The 24,064-nt window shown below is 39.8% G+C and overlaps 1 protein-coding gene across 2 annotated transcripts in view; it reads right to left on the minus strand.

Moving 5' to 3' along the window:
• The window catches only part of KCNQ1 (potassium voltage-gated channel subfamily Q member 1), a 320,348-nt gene that overhangs the window by 237,772 nt on the left and 58,512 nt on the right, over nt 1–24,064 (minus strand). For both annotated transcript variants that reach the window (XM_056492757.1, XM_056492756.1), the window contains exons 3-6: nt 7,859–7,985; nt 6,056–6,134; nt 5,074–5,170; nt 4,415–4,555 (exon numbers count right to left, since the gene is read on the minus strand). In XM_056492757.1, the coding sequence (XP_056348732.1) occupies nt 4,415–4,555; nt 5,074–5,170; nt 6,056–6,134; nt 7,859–7,985 (444 nt within the window). The remainder of the gene's footprint in view (nt 1–4,414; nt 4,556–5,073; nt 5,171–6,055; nt 6,135–7,858; nt 7,986–24,064) is intronic.

The following is a 24,064-nucleotide window of genomic DNA, read 5'->3' on the forward strand; positions in this document are numbered from 1 at the left end:
GCATAGTAAACATGTTGGCATAATGAAATTAAAATTGATACAAGAGCTCACACATTGAATTTCATTGAAAAGCAGCCTGTAAAACAATTACTTTAATTAGGAACAAAATCATATTCATCCATTGACTGTTTTAGAACTTTGATCTGATGAACATCACCACAGATTTAGGAATTAAGACTAATGATGTTCCTATTAAATATACATCAAAAGTCTGAATGGGGGAATATGAAGCAAAAACCCACCCAGAAAGAAGAAATAACCCCATCTTTCAACCCCTGCTCCAACACTTCCTAAACTTAAGCATCTCATCCTCAAAAAATCCACACATAATGCCCAAAATCAGATTTTTTTATAAAAGGATGTCACAGGTGTATAGTTGGTACACTTGACCTGTAAACTAAACAAACAAAAAATGGCATGTCCCCCTCTGTCAAACATCAAAGTCAGTGTAGTTATCAACAGGTTTTTTAATTGAGATAAGGTGGGAAAAGGGTTCTGAGTAACACAAGATCCACAAGATCACTTTTCATGAAGCTATTTTTTAAAATTAATATGCAACCATTTTATAAATTAAGTCAGATCGCTTTTAATTTAGCAAAAGTTTTGTTCATGTGCAGTTTTGAGTGGAATTTCCTGTAACTTTTCAGCAAAGTTTCCCCCAGCTTTGATTTTCAGTTCACATTTAGTACATACTGATGGGCTTTGCTAAACAGGACATTGTTTTGTGTAAGGAGTAAGAAAACTTGTAAATTTTTGGTTGAATTTGGCCCTTAGTGAAAAAGCCTGTCTTCTAAGCTGTAATAATTAAAGGAAAAATAAATCCTCAAATAAAGCTGTTATTTGCAGAAAACTGCTTGCTTCAATTCAAAGCAAAAGGAACAGAGAAATATCTATTTTCAATAATTCCTTTGGAAATACTGCTCATGATCCAAGACACTGTTAGCACAGTTTTTCTGAGGCATGTTTGTTCCAAAGTGGAGGTTGGAAATTGTGTATTCATTCAGGGATATCAAAAGAAAAGCTCCTCTCAGTTGCTCTGAGATGGGATTGAAATGAATTCTGAAAGAGAGAGGGAGAAAAAAAACCACAACAAAACAAAAACCCACAAGCAAACACTAAAACCCACAAAGCCCCCAGAGACAGTGAGCAGGTAACACTTTCTGAAGGTGATCATCTCTGACAGATTCTATGAGAATATTTATCTTTTTTTTTTTTTTTTTTTTAAGCATCTGCTTTTTAAATTTTATTTTTAATGTTTTCCTGGTTTTCTTGGTCTTGAATCTATATTGGGTCATTAAAACTGTCAGTCTGGACAGGACAGACAATATAAGCAGACTAATTTTGAATACTGGCACTGGGGTGAAAGATGCACCACATTACATCTATTTCACTTGCTAACACTAAACCTGTTTTTGAAAGACTTACAGATATCCTGCCACTGGCAGAATTTATACAACTTGCACTGCATTCAAAAGCAGCAATAATAGAAACAACTCTATTTCATAAGGTAACCTTAGGTGCCTTCAAGAAGTCCACAGCTGACATGGCAAATAGCTACAGCCCAAGGTTCTCAAGGAAATTCAAATAAAGCCCAGGAGGCCAATTTACATATGAAAATGGAAAAGCAATATAGACTTATAAATAACTACAATGACAATGAACATTTAATTACAAGTTATGCACCCTAGGGATGTGCCTGTAGTCAGCAAAGCACAGCAACATGAAAGTGCCCAACTCCAGATGCAGTTTAGCTGGGGAAACACAGATCTTTAATATATTATATATTTATATTCCGTATTCTGTTACTGCTGCCCAAGGAACTTGTTTAGCAGTGTACACATAGACTGAGATAACAAGAAAAGCACAGTGCTGGAGAGTGAGAAAAGGGGTGTGCAAACACTGCAAAGGACTTTTTGAAGCATTCTTTACTATGTCAGGTAAGTGCACTTTCAGAGAAGAGAGACCTAGTTCATGGTTTGCATTGGCCAGAATTTGTGGTGTTTAACCAAATCAGAAAATTCTGGCTAAACATAACTGAAACTTTCAAGATCTAATGAGAAGATTTTTGTATTAGTCTGAGACCTTTATTAGGAAGAATCCTTGTGACTTCCCCAGCTATTCATAGAATCACAGAATGGTTTGGGTTGGAAGAAACCTTAAAGATCATCCAGTTCCAACCCCTTGAGATGGGCAGGGACACCTTCCACTATCCCAGGCTGCTCAGTGCCCCATCCAACCTGGCCTTGAACACTGCCAGGGATGGGGCATGCACACCTCCTGTGGGCTAACTTTTTCTCTGTCTTAACTTTACAGGGCTTTTTCCTAGCAGAAAGGAGGAAGACTACTGCACTATCAAGAAATCAGAAATGGATGGACCTGAATCCATCTCAGTTTTGTTCTCTTAAATCTTTTTAGCAGTTAGTGGAAGTGTGTTAGAGCAGAACAAGGACACCTAATTCTACTTTAATATTAAAAGAAATTACATTATGTGTTTGCTGAATGCATTCTCACACTTCATGTGGCATGCTGCAACACAACAGAAGCTATAACATAGAAAAAAAATATCATAATTAAATATATTGATTAAAGTTTATTGTAGTTGGGAAGACAACTATGTGGCACACCTATTAACTGAATATTCCCTGAAAGGAGAATATTTTGATATCCTGACAGATCATGTTGCTTCTATGGGAGGTTTTACTGTATTTTCAGTCTGTCACACACTCAATTTTTAATGGCAATGCCAATGACAGCATGTGTTTTTAAATGCACTACATCTGCCACTATTAATTACTGAGTCATCTGACCACTGTAGGGGAAAATAAAAATGCCATAATGACATGAAAGCACTGAAAAAAGCTACTTGACAGAAAGCCACTTTCTTGTGCTACACAGTTAGTCTTCTTGTCCTAAGAAAGCCTGGATTTAACCATGGCAGACAGCAAGAAGAAAGAATTCTACAGCAGATCATAGCAGCAAAACAAAAAAATAACAAAAACCTGTTATATTTAAAAAGGGCTACATAAGCATTTCAGCACCAGCAGACCTGCAGTGGATTTGCTCATCAATAGATCTTTCCTTCCTGAAACAGCAAGTGATAGCTTGTAAAGAGAAGACTATATAAGCACACACAAACAGAGGTTTATTAAAAAATAGTTCTTCAACTATATTCTTAAATACATATATGTATTTTACTAGTGAAATGGAGGTGTATCTACTCCTATACAGAAGACTTATTAGTTAGTCTTATTTTTAACCAAAAAAAAAGAGAGAAACAATGCCTTTGATTTAAAGCAGCAAAGAAAAGGCTCTTGAAGATCAGCACATTTTGAAAGTGCAAGTATGTTATCAGTGATGGCCATGCATTTCAAAGATCTCTAGCACTTAGTGATGACAGTTTGTTTGATTAAGCTAATAGAATTAAAACAGATAAAAATAGCCATTGATTGAATGCTAATGACAAGGGAAAAAAGCTTCCAAAAAGTGCCTTTCTTTGAATAGCAATAGGAAACAAAAATGAGAACAATTAGAGATGGGAAATCCCAGAACAAAATTGCCACCCTAGTATTTATGTTTCAGTGAGAAAGAAAGAGTAGGAATATTTACTAGCAGAAGCAACAAAATTAAAATGTTTATGAAAATATAATCCCAGAGTAGAGCTGCCACACTAGTAAGTGCATATAATAAATAGAGACAACTGTCCCTAGTAATACCAATAAAGGAGAAATTTTCTACCAGAACTAAAGATACATCTGCACCAAAGTTGTGGCAGCAACTTAGAAAAAGCTGAAAAATCTCTAAACAAGATGGTCACAATATAGCACAGATAAATGCTGTGTAAAGACACTAAGTGGCTCCCAAAGCAATATAACCACCTCAGAAGAGTCCTGTGACTGGATTTCCTATTTATCTTAGATGCTTCTTGCTCCAGAATTAGTCACAACTCAAATTGCAAAACACAGATAACTATTTCAAGGGGAAAAAAACTCAACCCAACAAAAAGATGGATGAAGAAAACCTAAACACCACTCCCCTCTCAAAAAAACTAGCCCTGATTTAGCAACTCTTATCATCTTAGTTGAACACCACCATGACAAAGGTAGCAAGAAGCAATCATTGCACCAGTAGGGAAGACAGGATAAAGAAATATAATATATGTTTCTCCATTTCTTATGTAATGTGATCACTTCAGATCACATAAGACTGTAAACACCAAATATTTTGTTGGTGTTTACATCAATAATCCGTTTTATATACAGATTTTCTATAGTATTTTTGTAGTGGCGTGGAATTACAAAACCATAAAGTGTATTGAAGCAGTAAGAAGTTGCTTCAAAGTGCTGTTCTTACTCCATGTTTGCTTGAATTTTACTCCACATTGGACAGAATTAACATGTGAAATTTCTATACTTACTACTCCCCACCACAGGGCATCTGCATAGCTGCCAAACTCTGTTTCTCCAGAATCATTTACAGCATCTTTCTCAGCCAGGTACACAAAATAAGAGGAAAAAATCAGGCCCAGAAATCCAATGTAGAGTGTAGTTATCAGTTCCTGCAAAGAGAATCAAAATAATGGCATTATGATCTCATTGAGACACTTCAGTTTCCTTACACTGATGGATTCTAAAGGATAACTGGAAGACAAAAATGTAATTTTAGCAATTGAAAAATATTGACACCGAGGGATGCCTGTGCAAATCAACAAAAATGCACTGAGCTCCACAGACAGCACAGAGTCAAAACAACCTCTTCACACAGGACTCATTAACCTTCTGGCCACCAAAAAGTGGTTGGGTAACTTTTTCACACAGTGCCAGATTCAAAACAACTCTGGAATTTAGACACATATTTTAGGAACATATTTGGACTGGTTTTTAGAAACAACTGGTTGTTGAGTCTACTAGACAAAATTTGCCAAATTTGGCAATGAATATAAGACATAACAACCACACTTGGTTAAATTAAATGACTACCCACCCCACACTAAATAAAAGTGGTATCAGCAGCGGGGCTGCATGCATGGTGGTGTGAATACAAAGGCTTTGGCACCCCCCAGGTGCCCAGGCTCACCTGTCTGTGTATGAACACCACTGAGCCCAGCAGCCTCCAGGTGCCACCCTGGCGATCAACGTGCAGCATCCGCAAAATCTGCAGGAAGCGGATGCCCCTGGAACACGGATTTCAGAGTGGTGAGGAGACCAAGCACACAAGAGAACAAGAGCTGGAACAGGGAGGTCTGGCTTCCAAAGGACTGTTTTATGGGTATTTTGTGTTAGACTTAGCAGCCTGTGGCTTTGCACTCCACTCACCCATCTTTCCTCTTGTTTGTTATGAATCTGGGGAGAGTGTCCAAGGGAAGAACTGACCTTTGTACACATGGATAGTAAGGATAACTAAAGGATTCAGGAATTTTGGACACAAACTGTAAGTGCTCTAGAAATCAACTCATATTTGACCTGCTCACCAGGATGGGAAAAAAATCACCAGCTAACTGAAGATCCGATTTCCTTATCTTTGAGGAATTTCATAGGCAATCCAATAATACTTTAAAATATTCTTTTTATGGGAGTCACTGCAATCTTGGAGCATGGCTGCAGTTACTGTCAATAGCAAAGCACTCATTCATGCAAGAAAACCAACTGGTGTGACCTTCCTGAGCAAAAGGTGGATTCAGCCCGTAAGAAATTCACAACCAAAGACATTTTATGAAGAGGGAGCTTGAAGACGTGAGAGGCATGAAGCATGAAAGAGTTGCTGTGAAAATGAGCTAAGAAACTAAACCAGGATTTGAGTAGAACCCACCTAGGTGGGAGAAGGAGGAAAGAGAATGAGCTTCTCCATCCCCACTAGCCATAAAAGCAGTACAATAAAATTTTTTCTCCCCTACACTTTATGGGATCACCAGTACATACTCAGTGATCTGCTCTATTACATTACACTGGGCAGTGACTCATTTTCTGTTGCAAGAATTGAAACAGGAGGTAAATTTAAAAAAAAGAAGAAACACCAGCTTGCTCAGATAGCACTACTTTCCTTTATTGCATGTAATTACCTGATAGCAGAGGTTGCAAAGACTTGACCTTTAGAGCCCACACAAAGAACTATCATGGAAGCAACAACTACAATTAAATCTGAAAAACAGAAGTCAATTGAGGAAAATTCATTAGCAACATCTTGCAATACTTCTGCAAGACTACTATAACCAAAGACCATATTACTTTAACAAGTTGAACAGTCATTCCTAATTAATGTTTTTGTTTATATATCAAGACATCTCAATTGTGGCATGTAAAAAAAAAAATTCATCAGTGGTATGACGGAAAAGTTGTACTGAGATGGGTCCAAGCTGGCCACAGTCTAGATGAATGAGGAATTACTGTCAAGAAGCCTGGAATCCTTATTAGCTTTAGCCCAGGAGGAATTTCAGCAGTTCCCACTTATTCGCTCTTCTCCAATTCTTATTTTCTCTTCTGTGCTTAGACAGGGTTTTAATTGACAGAGATTTTGAGGTTTATTTCATATACAAGAAAATTGCCTTGCTATCATTTCATCTGTCCAGGTCTAAAAGGGAGAGAAAATTGGAATTAGGGTATAAGTCTAATTTAGTTTAAGTCAGCCAGTACTGTACTCTAAATCTACATGCCTCAGGCCTAGTAAATTTTGGAAAGGAACTCTGTATTTTGAAGAATTAAATAGTGCTTGATCCATATCTAGGAAAGCAGAACTGCATGTTGCTTTCCAAATTTGGATGATGTTTCAGAATGCTTAGTGTTCTAGCACTGAAGAGAAATGGATCATGGCCAGAGTGTAAAGATGCATTCAGTGTCTTTTTATAGCAGCAGTCACTACTGAGACATCTCACACCTGAGATGCTGTTGCTATTTATATATATATATGGATGGATGCATAGAGGAGCTAAATCAAACTATTTTATAACTGTAAAAATACCCAGGTACAATATTTTCTAATTTACATTCAGCAAAACTGTAGACAGTTTATGAAAACCTATGTCCTGTGCTCAACAACATATAATGTTTCTGAGTAGTGGAAAAATCTATGTCACAAAACAAGAATTACTGTTCTTCCATAACAATACTCCTCTTCCAATGTCTGATTCATTTAGTCCATTTATATTTCAAGTACTTAAGTACAGGGCAAGGGTCTTTACAGCTCTTTCAATGCAGGCTAACAAAATACAGATTGATTTTGGATTATGTTTCATTTGGTGAAACTGTTAAATGAATGACAAGCATTCTAAAAAAACAATGATTAGTGAGACATATATGGAGTGTTTGGATGTTATTTCCAAGAACCCTTAAGTCATTTTAGGAACCATTGAATCCCAAGGGAATTGAGGTGTCCAGCTCCAAATGCATCACTGAAAACCACATTTTAATTCAACTGATACACAAAGCAACTACAGTGCACCTATTGTGCTGTACCATGTAACACACAGCTCAATTAGAGTACAAAATAAACTCATAATAGATTAGTCAAATGGCTGTTGACGGGAGAAAAAAAATGCTGTTCAGTATCTTTGAAAAAATATAATTGTAGCTCTTGTACAGTGTCTGGGATCCTCAGGACACAGGAGACAGGACTACAGCCAAAACTTATTCCTGGCAAACTTCAGATCACTTCTGAAAAGAAAGCCCTGCTCTTCTGGAAAAACAAACCAAGCTCCATTTGTTCTCAAATGACAGCGCCACGAATCCATGAAAGGAAATTCAGCTCTACATTCACACTAATGACAAGGGCTCTGGCTCTAACTTGGCTTCAACTGCTGCAGAGATTCGACTCCTAAAATCCTTTAGGGCAAGTTTTACTCGTTGTTTACATCACTCTGCACACTCACCAATGATTGAGATGGGCTTCCTGGCAAAGCGGAGCCTTCCCCATATCCCGACGTATTTGCTGCGGCATCCTGCTGACCACAGCCGGACCACGTACTCTGTTCCAAAGAACACCACCAACACAATTTCCTGAAACACACACACAGAGCTAGGTTAATTCTCTACCCTGTATATGCCTTTCATATCTTTTCAGTATGTATTAGAAAGCAATGAATAGAGTGTAAAATTAGGAAGGTGGCAAATATATCAACTATACCAAATATGATCTGAAGTAAAATAGAAAAGCCTGTAAGGGTAGAGAAAGAAAATATTAGGAGCAAATTGAAATACTTTGATTGCATGCAGTTTGGCTTGTCTACATATACTAAAACTGAAAACCATTCTGTGCAATTCACCTGGTCTAATTCAAACAAAAGGTTTCCTGACTGAGCCAAAGAAAACAAGTAGAGTCTGTATTTAGAAGATGAGCATTTTGCCAGCTTATTTCATTTTGGGAAGAGGTGTGCTTCACATACCATTTACCAAATCAGCTTAACTTCCCCCTTATTTATACTTTTTCAGTCTTCCTTTAAGCTCACATGGATTGAAAAACTGTTTCTAGCATCCACTACTAGTATGTCAGTCTCTAAGTACAATAAAGACAAAGTGAGCTCTAACACACCTTTCCCATCCTCTTGTCAGCATTTAGGGACTTCAGCAGAAACAGGGATCTAGTCCTGCAGCACTGCTGGTACCAAGCTACTCAGAAACTATTCACTTATAATAAGGAATGACTTTGGAAATGCCTCCAAGGTGACAGATGTCAAGGACACCTGATATTCTTGCTGATTGACCAGAGGTACAGTTAGGGCCTGCCTGGAACACCATCAATGTTCAGATAAAGCTCAGGGTTTCTACAGACTAGTTAAGCATGGCATACCCAGCACAGTTTTCTTGAGTATCAGGGAGTTGAAATCTTTCCTTATTGGCCAACTCAATTAATAAATGGCCACATTCTCCATCAGAGCCGACAACAAAATCTACTTATTGAAATAGTAAGAGTGGCTTGTCATTGAAAATACACAACACATGGTAGAAAGTCAGAGTGCAGCTGAGAAACCAGTCTCAAGATGTCATGGTTACACAAGTTAGTGCAGATTTAGAGAATGAGCTCCTTATTTCAAAGTATGATTTCACATAAAGAGCAACTGCAGAGATCACAATATGCTGTTGAACATTCAACCCAGTCTTCTCACATGCCCATAGGGTTCACTGCTGTTTTGCATAACAAATTGGCAAATGGGACTCAAGATGGTACCTAAGATTATTTTCTTAATTAATTGAAATAGCCAGGACACAGCCCTACTTTCATCAAGATGAATGGGAGTCATTATCACCTTCAAAAATCCATGACACATTATCCTGAACACTGAGCTAAATAATATGGCTGTATACAGTAAAAATAATAGGGAAAGGGTTAGGCATCAGCTGATATTGCTAAAATATTTTTTGTGGCTCTAAAACATCTTGATGGCATTAAAAAACCTGTTCATCTCAGGGCAAGAAAGTGTTGAAGTTCAACTGTGTGACATTTCTAGCAAAGCTGGTAGAACATGAGCCAGGACTCTTTCCCTTAATTTTGATGTCTCATAACCTATGCAAGATGTCAGATATCACAATTGTGTATAATCTTGTATTCAAGTAGATTTTTGATATACAATATAACTATCCAGAGTACTGGTTGTAATAAACATAAAGTTCAGACCCTTCAACCCAGCCAAGAATCTCTTATGCACCTTCCTTCTGAAAGGTTCCACCAGACCCCTCCACCATTTATTTGTCTTTAAAACTGAACTATTATTAAATACTTTCCAATAAATTAAAGACACAATGCACATCATATATTGAAAGAAACAGCACCTGCACCAGATGCTTTAAGGAAAGCCCGTGTCTTATGACAGAAGTTTCAAATGCAATGAAACTCTCCCTTTGTCCAGTCTAATGTCACTTTTGAACCAAAACTGAATGGAAAAATTATGAGCAGTGCACTGCCTGACATGAGGTGCTGTGGAATTGTCACAGAAAACAGAGCACCAGAGGAAATCTTCTCTGATCAGGTGATTGTATTCCTTTCACAGACCCAGTCAATAAACCCCAATATCCAAGTGTTCCTCCTTATGCAGAGGATATCACTACCACGGAGGAAAGACAATTTTACAAAAGCCAATTCCGACCACATAGGGATAAAAAACTGTCCTTCATTCAAAACAGATCATCTGAGGAAGGGATATATGGCTTCACATCATGTGTGATAGCAACAGATAATGCTGTTCAGATACCCCCGAAGCAATTACTAAAAGCTACCTTGGTAAGGAAAAAAAAAAAAACCCAGAGAAAAAGTGAGTGCTTCAGCACAATGGAACACGAAGAGCAGGATCACATCTCAGTCTCAGGGGAGGAAGGCAGAGGAGAAAGCTGGACTGTGCTCTGGGGGAGCCAGCGTTCCCCACGCAGGACATTTCCACGGGAGCTGTGCGCGCACGGCTCCCAAAGCCCTCCATGCTCCACCAACAGCACAGCCCAGCATGCTAATGGGGTGTCCCAAGACAATGGGACAGACATGCACTCAATGGTTACTGTCACCCAGCGCTCTGCCTGACACGCACACAAGCCCAGAGAACACTGACTGTCCCACAGACTCCGCTGGCTGCAGGGAACGACCAGTCGGCTTACACCAAGACACATCTTTCACTCCTGACGTTTGGATAAAGGCTTATTGACCTAAATGAGACCCAAGTTATTCAGGGAACACGGGGGGTGAAAGTGCACAAGCTGTTCTTCATGGTCATACACAAAAACGCCAGGTATCCATTAGCAACTGGCAAATTCCCCCCTCCCCGCCCGTGGCTGTGGGACAGACAAAAGTGGTTTTAATATCTTGTGTTGCATAAATCTAATGAGTAGTCTCCTGGGGGTGGGGGAGGCTGATGAATTTCTGTCTGTGCACTCTTATATTAGTGGCCAGAAACTTGCAGACAATTTTTAAAAAGTACATTAGAAAATCGTGTTCTCCTGAGCTACTAAAACACTCCCCTGGATTTTTCTGATTAACAGCTTAACGTGAAATTTACATGCACTAGAAGAAAATAGCTGATTGAAAAACACGAGTGAGCATGGGAATTAAAGCTCAGTCAAGGAGTTTTCTTGGTTAAAATTACACACACAAGAACTACACTGTGCAAGGACCCATTCAACCCAATGTAACTTAACAGCAAACTCCCTTCTACAAGATGAAAATAGAAATACAGCATTGAGATTAAAAAATTGACTGGTATAAAGAGCCCTCTAAGATGTGACAATCATGTACATTCACACTACGGGCTTACAGGGGCTGTCTCACTCAAGATACAATACTTTTTTCCCTTTAATTATTGATTTCTCACTTCTGCCATCCTTCCTGTTCAGCCCAGGTATATGCATTGTGCCATTTTCATACCATCTCAGCCACATAATCCCAGCACAGCCAAGAAAAATATGGCATAATTTAATCATCTGGTTACAGTACAGCTCTCACCATCCAAAGAAGGAACTTAGGCAGGATCAATAAGTGCACAGTTGTCTCACAAATATACCCATGCTATCTGCTAGTACAGTCCATAGCTCCAGAGTTCCCAGGGTATTTTGTTAATAAATGCACCTTGAAAAGCCCTTCCCTTATTTCTCAATCCCCACTGGATTGGAAGAGTTACATCCTCTGATGGGAGGCATCCAATACCTGCATTGTGAAATAAAAGTACAGTAGCAACTCCAAAAGGAACGACAGGGTCCTAAAACTTAAATGAAACAGGTGTTTTTAAGCTATTAAATTAATAACTTGAGCAAAAAAAAACCACAAAAAACTGACAAAAAATGGATTACAACACCATAACAACAGCTATTTAACAGATACAGAAGTTGTCTCTGGAGGCTAAGAATGCATCTGTATAGAGAATATATTGCCTGAGGCTCTGCCTGTAGACCTCAAAGCTGTAACTGGTCATGAAGCATCACTGACATTCAGGCAAATATTTGATGTAGAAAAGGTCATCTGAAATCTCTTACGAACAAAAATGTCTTTACTCAGACTTTGGACTTTCTTCAACTCACTCCATAAATGTAAGAGAGGTAAAACACAATCTAGAAGGAAGGAGGCAAAGCATACCATTATGTTATTCTGGCTATAGAATGTCCAAAACTGAAGACTACATACATCTCCTTGCATCTCCCTTGGAGATGTCTGCCCTAAGAGGAAGGAGAGATGGGACACAAGAGGCTTTGGGGAGGGGAACAGCTTTAAGATTCATAAATACACATTTCTTGTACTGAAGAACTTCATCCCATCTCAACATTCCACTGGAAATACAATTTTTACCCACATCTGCTGCATCACAAGCTCTATTACATTGCCCTCATAGGAGGGCTAAATCATCTTATTCCCACAATTCTATCAAATCTGGCTTCAAGGACGATAAAGTTCCCATGAATTTCTTTGAACAATGAAATAATCCCTCATGTACCTTATATAGGGGTTGCATGCCAACATCCATTACTTCAGCTCCAAGATTCCTGTGGCACTACTTGCACTGAAACCTATTTTTTAGCCAAGGCACTGAATATTGCTGTGCAGAGCAGTAAGGTGGAACCTCCTCACAGTCACAGGAATCAGTAGTGGAGCAAGGACACTACCACAAGCTTTTTTCAGAAGTCATGGCCAGCAGGTCTCTGAAGGAGCCAAGAGAGGGGACAACAGATCTTCTGAGGCTAAAGTGACAAACAGGACACTTGCCATCAGTCAAGGGCTGTGAAGCTGGATTGGACAACAAACAGGAGAAGCATCTTAGCAGAGAAACATCATCTCTACTCTTTAAAGGCCAAAAAAACAGCAGAAGCATGTCTCTCTTACAGAGCAATCACAATCTCTTAGGCCTCATCCAAGCTGGCCTTGAACACTTCCAGGGATGGGGAATACACAACTTCTCTGAGCAAACTGCTCCAGTGCCTCACCACCCTGACAGCAAAGAATTTATTCCTAATATCTGATCTAAATCTGTGCATTTCAGTTTGAAGCCATTCCCCCTTGTCCCATCCTCTTTAAAAAGTCCTCTCCAGCTTTCCTGTAGCCCCCTTTAGATACTGGAAGGTGCTGTAGGGTCTTCCCAGAGCTTTCTCTCCTCCAGGCTGAATAACCCCAGCCTTCGGTCTTGCCTTCACAGGAGAGGTGCTCCAGCCCTCTGATCATCTTTGTGGCAATAGGTTTCACTTGCACTGGCAGAAGGGCAGCACACAAACCCCAAAGCTACAGGCTACGTGGTAATTCAGAGCCCACTCCTCAGCACGCTGCTCACCTGACACATCAGGGCTTGCCAAACCCTTCAGACAGCACTTCTGTACAGCCCGAGCAGGGCATGCAAATCGACAGCAGCAAAGCAACTGTTTCCTCTAATCTCACCCACTTTGTACAGAGAGGCCCCTCTTTGTTCTATTGAGAAAGGCAGGATTTCTTCCTGAAAGCTGCACTGTGCTTGCTAAGATACACACAACAGCAAAATCAGATGGCAAGCACACAAAGTCTCAATAAAGTAAAAATCCCAACTTGATGAAGTGCAAAGATGAAAAATAGAAAGACAAACGGTTTCTCATATATATAAACACTTACTGAGCAACAGCAAGTCGCAAAAACACTATTTAGGACTGGAGATTTTTCCCCCTACTTAACCTCCTCGCTTCCAAAGAGCTCTAAATTACATCTTTTCAGAGGAAAATAAATAATGCTAAGTTTAAAGCCCACACGCTTGGTTATGCTTTTCTTTTGAAAGGCTGGCTTCATTTGCTAAAATTCTTTATCTAGCAAATTGGGCACCAAATGATTAAACAAGCTAGAGAAAAACAAAAACACGATATCAGTATTAGATTTCTACCTTCAGAGGCCTATAATTAATCCCAAGTTACTAGACACCATTAAAGCTCCCTTATTAATGTTCTGAATTAAGATTAAATGTTTCCATTAGTGCTCATGTTCTGAATAAAATGGATGCTTACTAAGAGACAGAGCTAGAACAGTTGATTGTGACTTTTTTTATTTTCCCTTAATCAGTGCTGAGAACACAGAACAATAGCACTGGGACCATTAAAGAATTCAGGCCTGCAATTTTGGGTTGAAATTTTTCCAAAGGCTCCAAGCAACTAAATCCTATTGAAATTCAATAGGAGTTGGGCACCTAACTCCTTTAGGTGTGTTTAAAAAACCTTTCACTGATTTTCTTTGCTCTCTTCTCACTTGAGGTTTCAGCCAAACTCAAATGCTGGCAGTTGGAATTTTTCCACCAGCCCCAAAAGGCTCCAGATGTTGATGGTGTGACTTTGCAGGTGAAGGCAAGACCTCAGAGCACACCTTACAACAACTTTCCACACCATCACCCCTGCACAAGTCTCCTCATAATGCAGTTGTCTTTAGCTTTAGAACGTGGCTGCTGCTGATATCCACCAGGAATTGGCAGAGGTGAATTAAGCTGGGCTTGCACATTTATTTTACAGCACTTGTTCTAGTGTGGAGCTCTCCCCCATCACAAAGCATGCTCAAGAGGTAGGGTTCCAACCCTAAGTATTTGGCAAGAGAGAGAAAGTGTCAACATGCTAACCCTGACACAAAAATGATTAAAAATCCCTACTCCTTTCTGTTCATTTCATGAACCTCTTGTTCAAGGCTTCATAAAAGTCTCTAGAAGGAATTCATTCAGGACCCTCTCTTTCAAAATGAAAAAAGCTCTGGCTTCCACCCAGTGCAGCATATGCTTAATTTTATATCTTACTGAAGTCAAAGGAGCTATTCACCTACACTTCAGATGAAGCACACATAAACACAGCTCACAAATATGCAAACTCATTCATTAGTACATACAATCTGCTAATGCAAGTAGAAGGAACTGCTACTATTAAAAAAAGACTATTAAAAAAAAAAAATCAGTGTAAGCCAAGCAAGTCTGTATTTCTGTGTTACAGAGAACTGTCATAATAACACTATTTACACAGTGGCTATTTTCCTTGATCTGAGCATTTTCATCCTGCTTTTTATTAAACAACCTTTCTCACTCCTTTTTTAAAAGGCTACTTCATACCTACCTTGCCTTACACCAAGCAGCTGATAAGTCTTGCCTTTGCTCCACAGCCAACATGGAATTTATTGAGGGACCTCAGGAAGAGACTGTATTCCTGTTGTTTTCCAGCTACAAATGACAGGGCAATAAAAGACACTGTGTCTCCCAGCAATGCATATTTCCTTTATAACCTTAGACTATCACTTTACAACACTATTTCATTCTAGGAGAAAATAAATATTGCACAGCACCTCTTATCTGTAAGCAGAGTCACACAAAAGGAAGAATTTGGCCATGATCTGCCTAGCTTAACTTCTAGTAGCTCCACTTTGTCCAGCTAAAAGGGAATATAAGTGTAGATGGCATTTTTAAGACATAATTGTCAAGTTCTGGTCACCTGCTATAAAATTTGGTAACAGCAACACTTGAAATCTAATGGTTTCAAACATAATGTATTTTTTTTGTTTTTTGAGGCCATATTGTAACAGCACCCAGGAAGCACCAACACAAACAGAAATTAGAAGGAGCATTGATAAAACAATATTTTTGTTCCAGTGGTTTTGAAAACCCGCTATCAGCACCCACTGGAGTGCTGCAAGACAAGAAGCACTGTGGATGGAAGCACAGCTGGATATGCAGAGACACCACGAGGCCCCCACATCTAGATCCCATGAGATATTTATTTATTGCCTATTTCAACAACTTGTTCCTGCAAAGGCAGACACAGAGTATGCTGAGGAGAAGTTCTTTCTGATGAAGTTCTAACTTCTTACCTCTCTTGTACAGGCAAAGCATCTCCCAGAGACCCAGCCCTCCCTCCAAGGAGTGAGTTATGGAATGGTCCTGTGCTTCAGGACCCTCAGCTCTGGCCTTGCTGCTCTCCTCTATGTGGTTTTTGGTTTGATGGGAGTCATTCTGGGATGTGATGTAATTTCCACAAGTAAGAAGAGTGAGAATTCACCAAAAGCAGGACATTAATTATATATTTACTCACTATATCCTCTTCTTCTAGAAGCACCATGTTTTCAAAATTCATCCTCCAAAACTAGGATTTCTGGCCTGAGCAATGAACATGCTCTTCAATAAGAGTTTTAAAATAAATAAATAATTTTTAAGTGACTAATATTGGTTTCAACTTCCTCCAGATAAAAAAAAAGGAATAAAGAAAACTTAATTTTTGTCTGGTCTGGCAGGACAAAGTTCCAGGATAAAGACATCAAGTTCTGAAACAAAATCCTTTCACACACCTGGGTGACCACACCATTCAGTTACCAGTATCAGGCTGGGCTCTGATAAGGGTTCAAGTGCCATATTTCTGTTTGACATTCCCATAAACACAACCTGCTTTTGCCTCAACCTACTTGAGCTCACTCCCAGGCCTGCTCCAGGGAATACACATCATGCTCTTCCACACAGCTGCAAAAACAGTCACACACTAAACCTGCAGTCCAGGCACTTAATACTCCTCACAGGAAAACACATGTGCTAGTTTAAGCTAATAAAAACCCTCTCAGATGCCATATGTACACAGCCCATTCAGTCAGCATTTTACAGCTGCCTCTAAAATTTGTGAAGGAGGAGAAGAGAGTTATTTGACATGCAAAATAAACCTAACTGAAGGCAACAAAGTCAGCATTCTCAGCTAAGTGGCAAACACATCTCACAGGCTGGAGGCAAGCAGCTTCCTCCTGGTGCCAATTCCCTGCGCCCGCTCCAGGCAGCGACACCCAACAGTGGTGGCTATCACCAGTGCATCAGGATTAGGGAATTCCAAAACGGGGGCCTCATCTAGGCTGTGCAAACCCTCTCCAAAGCTTTGGTAGGGTTCCAAAGAGAGCAAGCTGAACCCACATTGGCAAAAGGGAGATAGAAGCCAGGTCTCTCTGAAGTCGCACACCCCATTAACCAAGCTACTGTTGTGTGCAGAGACTTCTATTTTCACATGAATTCGTGTTTCTATCAGTTTTGGGTCCAACATAAATAAATGGTGCAGAGGCAGCTCTTTGCAGGATTCAAAGTTACTAAAGGAGAACTGCAGCTCTGTGAAACTCCCTTCACTCACTATCACCTTTCCTCCGCTGCCTTTACAAATAAAGGACAAGTGCACTATTCATTGCTGGAAGAAAAAAATTCTTTAAAAAGCCATGGTCTTCTCAGTAGCAGCTGGTCTGAGCTTCAAGACATCAAATACCTCAGGAAACTAATGGGCATTACATGGAATAAATTTTTTTTTAAAAACCAAAACAAAACAAACAAATCACCAAGCTGGTATTTGGCAGAATTCATAAACACTGTACTCCAAAGCTCTTTGGAAAAGAGGGACCTTGTAAAAGCAATGCCTTGGACATGTCAAGAGTAAACTCAAGACTCTGCACAATACCAAGCAAAAATCACCCAAGCAGAAGAACCCACTCTGCAGAGCAGCAGTTGGAGAGTTAAAAACAATTGCCAATTAAAAACAAAGTGATGGGCACAAGGAGCATGGTTTGGAGAGAGATGAGCCTCCTCTGTGCTGGAACGTTGGGCCATGAAGGTCAGACTCAGAGAACACTTTAAAATACACATTATTAGAGGAACCAAAGCACTGGTTATGCACTGTAAATGCATTAACATATCAGAACATCCAACTGGCAGCAGCAGAGCAGAACTCCGTATTACAGCACTCACTTTTTCTTCAGCTTGATGCATAGCTGCTCTTGATGTGAATTTTACTTCCTAGTGATTCATTGAAGGATTTTTCTGAGGAACAGCAAGATTTTCTAGGCCCTTCTCTCTGATCTGAGATTTACTGTTGCCTAAATTACTAATTAAAATAAACATACCTTTGTAACCCCACATCTTCCAAATAATTTTTTCCAGTAAGCGATGAAGGAAATATCACTCTTACTCTACAGTTAGATAAATTCTGTCAAGAATTATAAAACTTTTCTTGTTTAGTGATTAGGATTTTTTAATGTCAAAAGACCATCCAATGTTTTAGACTATGCTTCATATCTTCTCTGCAGTTTTCAATGCTTACTCTTTTAAAAAGTTGGATTTTCATATGTCTGTCCTGCTTAAACCTCTCAACATCCCATTGGATGTTAGATGTGATATCAACAAAAAAACTTCAAGTCTGATCTGGACACCTTACTGACTAATCAGAGAGCCAAGATTGCCCACTGGAACAAAAAATGCTGAAGCCATACAAAAATATGTTTTCAGCAACAGTGGAACTAGTGAAAACTCACACTTGCAGCAGTTGTCTTATACAAGTGAAGCAAGAGGTTATACTAAGGAAAGGTGTCCTTGCTTTAAACCTCAATATTTACTAACTCACAATGCAAACCACCACTCTGTGTGAGTGGCAACTGAAACATGTGACATTCTTCCATCACACCATTACTGAGAGGTGATTATGTTTTTTCCACTGTAAAAAATTCTTTTATAGCACTATTTTCTCAGTATGCAAAATAAATAATTACAGACAAAAGTTATTTTCTAAGACTAAGTGAGAGGAAAAGGAGTGGGTGTCCTCATGCACAACCACCAAGCACTGACACATGAATAGTGCACATTAAGCTAAACCAGCTCTGCTAAAAATGACTTTAATGACAACCTCGTGTTTCCCCTTTCCCCAACACATAACACATTCACATTTAACTCTGTCAATTGCTGGTACTTGTTCAGGGTTTAATTCATAACACTTACATTACACTAGAAAGGGACTGCCTTGTGTACAACGTGCATTTCCTCATCAGCTGAATGGCCAAAGGAAACCTACCAGATATGCAAAGTGCTTTACTGCTGTGTCAAATAACTGGGCATTTGAATATTTATAAGCCATTGCACTTGGGATAGCAAAGCTGATGACATGAGTGCAAGCTTTTAGTAAGCCAAACAATAAAGCTTTCCTCATTAGAAATCTGCCCTTGGCATGTTACAGCAGAGGATTCTCCTATCATGTATCACAATACTTGTCCCAAATGGCACAATGATAAAGCCAGAAATGCTGTGCCTATTTAAACATCAAGCCCTATGGTGCTCTAAATGTGGTAGAAACTCTCTGGCAATCCTTTATGTGGTTTCACACCCTTTGAGAAATAGTAATGGGTATTTCATGCTATGAAGACATAGACTATGTTCATCTTGGGTACAGAATTACTCTGAAAAACACTAAGAAAGCACTCTTTTTAGACACCTTGTGAATTTGTTGCTCATGGAACTGACTTTGATTACTTTTTAGCTTTAAAACTATAGCAAACAACGGTGGGGGTGGAATGAGCCATCAGTTCTCAGAGCAACACCAAGCAGTTACCACTGTGCAACTCCTCACACTGCTATGAGGAATCATCTTTGACTGTTTCAATGTTAAGTATAACATAAAACAAGGATTTTTTTTTTTTTTTTTTTTTTTTTTTTTTAACATGGAGAACAGGGTGAATAAGCTTGGGGAGCGGGAATCTATTGCAAACTGGAGGTATTTGTGTAGTAACTGGCTACTGCTCTGATGTTTTCCACAGAAATTCCAGCCACATTAGCTTTGGCAGCAATTAAAGAGTACTTCTGGAATCCTTAACAACATTCAAGGAGTTCCTTTTAACTTCACTTCAAGTTCTGTGGTTCTTTCTACTCTTTAAAGCAGGGAAAGCAGGGTGTTTTTTTTCAACCTTCGACTTGTTTTACTGTTAAAATAAATACAAAGATAACTCAGTCAGAGCTCAGGCTCAAAGGAACCCCACTGAAGTATTTATTCCTCTTTGGGAGCTGAGAAGCTCGTCTTCTGCTCAGGTTGTACCCCTTCACTGCTGCTCAGCACATTGTGCAACCCTGCCTGCAAGCCAACACAATCACAGGACCCAGTGATAAAAGAAGCTATTCAGAGTTTTGGCAGGAAGAATACTTCTGACATTTTGGTTTGGGATTAGACCTCAGTCTTGAGGCTTTAACACTAAGTTGCCCATGGTACATGCACAGATCTGATTTCTGACACCTCTTCACTCTGCAACAGTTTTTTTCTTGAATATCCCCATCCCATCAATGGGATGACCACTGAAGCAAGCTGTCATCTGCAACAGACAAGCACAGCTGAACTTTCCTGCTGAAAAGGAAGACTGCACCCTTACACCACTTATATCTGAGTACTGAGCCACATAATCAACAATTTATGCTTCCTGAAAGCAAAACACAGGAAAAACCACCAGCATGTAGCCAGGCATCAGAAATGCAGTTGTACCATATTCCAAACACCAGCTAAGCTCTTAAAAACCTCTGCAACCACATGTGATGTGCTTTCAAGCATGGTCATGACTATGAAACAATTATGCAAGCAACTTTAATATTTATACTGATTAACTAAATTAGCATTAACTGCAGGGCTAGAAAGTGACCTCATGGGGACTGCAAACCCCAGGTACTTGAACAAGGCAAAAAAGCCTAACTTTTTCTCCAGTTAGGGAGGAGAAATAGGGATGTACAAAGGGAAATCTATGCTGAGTGCCCTAGGCATGGTGAGATGTAAGCAGCTATGATTTCAGGAGTACCTACCCTTTCCCATAGAGGTACAGCATATATGACTGTCTTATGCCACCTAACCTAACTAAAAGCTAAAAGCTACAAAAACCCCCAGTCATCCTAGAAGAACTGCTTTGAACTCAGCTTGGAGCAACAGTATAAAAAGCAGAGGAAATTTACTATCAGGTCTCACTTAAGAGGGATGTTTGTGTGGGGTCTCTACTTTTGGGCTGGTCCCCCTAGAGAGGTCCATGTGATTACCTTGTCCACCTCCGGTTTCCTTCTCAAAACTCCCAAACCCAGGAGTTGATCTGGACAGATCAGAAAACTAGGCATGTCACAAGAGATTTAAACTTCCTGAAAATGTTGTGAAAATAAGGAGCCCAGTGGAAAAGAAATACCCTCTCTACACCCTGAGAGGAAAGATTTCATGTTAATAACCACACTGACCGGAATTCCCTAATTTTTATCAACATCCAGCTTCAGGAAGACTTATTGCAAGTTTCAACCAAAACCATTTGGCTTCATAAGAACAAGCAAACAAAATGCAGAAAGACAAATAATCACCCACCTCAAGACCACCAAAGCACCCTCATACCTTAAGTCTTTGTACAATAATATCATCATTTTTCTATAATGAAGTAGAATTTTTTCTTATTGATTCTTGTAGCCAGAAATTTAAAACTATCGAACCAAAAGGTTTGTTTTTCAGTTTCAAGGATGGTTCATTAGCCATGAAACTCAATATGAAACACAGGGTGGAAAAGGAAAGCCTTCCTTCATGCCATCTTTATCACCACTCACCCCCATTCACGTTACATGACTGTTTCCAGGTAGGAAATAAAAGCATTTGGGGAAAAAAAAAAAGATCAGACACCCACTTTCTTTTGTTTAACTCCACAGAGAGATGTAACTCTTGGCTCATCAGAGCATGAGCTCAGCAGACAAAGAAAACCAAAGAATCTTCATTCAATAAGGTACATGCATTCATCAGGTAATCAGTCACTTCTTGAATCAACTCACATTGATTAAACTTCATTCATTAACTGATTTCAGCTCATCTGGTTTATTAACATCTATATAACCCACCTGGGGCCCTTGAACATCTGCTGCACTTGTCTGACTGGGGAAGCTCAGGCCCCTTCCTTTATTATTATAATAATTTCTCAGATTGCTGTTAAAGCCTTTAGATGCCCTTTAGATCCTTCTGAAGAACTGTGGCAGCTAGCAGCTCTTATTCTCCACAAAATCATTTATATTGCTGTTGTCCAGCAGACCAGAACACATTTCTCTCATTCAACCCCACCTGCTCAGGGTAGGGCTTCTAAAAGACTTTCTAAAAAGCTCTGCTGGCCTTCCATAAACAAAGACACACGGTTCTGGCTCATGGCTGTCCACACATTCTCATTTTCTAGATCATGATGGTCACAACAACCCACTGAGCTCCATTATTTGTAACCAGAAGCTGGTGTCAGTAGTGGGTGTGGTGGAAGATCAAGCATTTCTTTGTGCCCCACACATTTAGGATGTTCCTCTTGGCCCACTTCAAAGACAGCTTTTCTGGAAGAATAATGCATGCAGAAAAACTATCACCCATCACAATAATTTACTGACATATGAAAAATATGCAATGATGTTCTAATGTGCAAACGGAAAAAAAAAAGTTTCCATTCTTCTATTTCCTCCAAATTTCTGAGTGCTGCACAGATAGAGCTGATAAATTTTATGGTAAACAGAAAAACAACAACAGCCAGCATACCCAACCACCATATCCTCAGTATAGTCTCTGCCTATTGGATGCAGAATTTGTTGCACAAAAATCAGTTGAGAATTTTCCCTTATTGTATGCAAGATTATGATCTGCAATTGGTTTAATTGATGCTAAACAGCTCAAGACTTTGACACATATTCAACAGCTATCCTGAAGTTTATTTTTAGCTGCATAACTGCTCAGAATATTTCTTTTGAAAATGTGTAAGAGTTAATTGACCCAAGATTTTGCGGGTGGGGAGTGAACTTTTTTTAGAGTACAGGCCACAGTATGTTAACACAGACATTATCTCACACTATATAGAGATTCCCTAAGATGAAAGGCTTAGAGGGCTCACTGTATAATAAAAAGAGCTCTTGTAAGAAGAAGAAATAAATATTTAGAAAGACAAAACTATCTTTGAATTCATAAAACCCACCCCACACTGAAGAATCACCTCATATTAGACAGAAACATCAGCACAGGGAAGAGAGGGAGGTGGGTAATGAGCACAAGCAATAGCTTTCCTTACCCAAATATTTATCTTAAAGTAGCTAGATAATCCTTGACTTTCAAAACTGCTGAACCAGTTGGTTGTACCTCATGCTCAGCACCATGCTATTAAACCAAGTCAAAAGTTTCTGTGGTTACTATCAGACGAAACGAGCTAATTTCCCCAGAGAATTGGCCGCACTGACCAGATGTCTTGGGGCAGCTCCTCCCCAGCTCCAGCAGGAGCAGCACATGCAATGCCTGCTCTGTTACTATGGAGATGGCTTTTCCCATCCACTCTGCAGCCGGGCTCAGGGTGGCTACCAGCTGCTGTCTCGACTTGCCCTCCATCAGCAGAGGCTGAGCACGCAAACTGGGAGACGTAGGGCTGAGCTTCTCCCAGGCTCACAAACTTTGCAGCCTCCAGCCTCCCTCGGGCTCCTGTGTTGTCTGAAGCTGCCTCCAGGGCTTCCCCTGCTCTCTGGCAGCCCAGGGATGTGGCACCCACAGCTGATGGATGCACCGTGCTCAAGGGCTGGGCTGCCAACCTAAGGATTCCCAACGCGCGCGTCCAGCCGACGTTCCCATCAGAACGGCTCAGGAGCTTAGACTTAAACCTCCAGCAGAAACCCATTTCGGGCTCCTGACATTATTCTCGCTCCGTGCTTTCAAAGAAAAACTTTGTGGATTAATGGCTCCCTATCCATCCTGCAAGGCTGGTTAATGCCTTCAATCCCCATTGCTTTTTAACTCCTGTGGAACTTTAATCCTTCTCCGACCACGCTGATGAGCTGCAGAGAAACAACGCCGGTCAGGATTTTCATTCTTGCGTTTTCTTTTTGAATGCAGCCAAGTTCAAATGTCTAATTATAACATGGCAGAGTTAATGATCAATTTAACAAAGGCTTTAGAGTATCTTTGAAGTCATAACAACATGCCAAAGGGGGGTTTAAAACGTTAACTGCACGGGGAGCCTACGTAGAGAGCTTTCTTGGGATTATCTCTCTCACTTAACAAAGTTGAGTCATTTCAGAATACTTCAGCAACCCCGTGGCTCGATCTGGTTGCCACATAGCACAGAGCTCCAGCTAGTGTTTATTTTATAGCTCTGAGCAGCACCAATCATTACCCTATTAATTCAAGCATGTTTAATTCAATGTCCTTCAACTACTCAGTCATGCCTATTTGTAACTCTTAAGCAACTCCAGAAAGGTACAGCTTGTCACCACATTTGTACCTAACAGGGGCTAATCGCTGGGGTTAGATATACAATGTAAGCAGGGTGTATATAAGGACAGCTAGAAGTGATATTCACTGAAACACACGATATGCAGCCTCTGCTGCTTTGGCACGCCTTTCTC

This window comes from Oenanthe melanoleuca, chromosome 5 (assembly GCF_029582105.1).
Source record: "Oenanthe melanoleuca isolate GR-GAL-2019-014 chromosome 5, OMel1.0, whole genome shotgun sequence".
Classification (NCBI taxonomy): Eukaryota; Metazoa; Chordata; class Aves; order Passeriformes; family Muscicapidae; genus Oenanthe; species Oenanthe melanoleuca.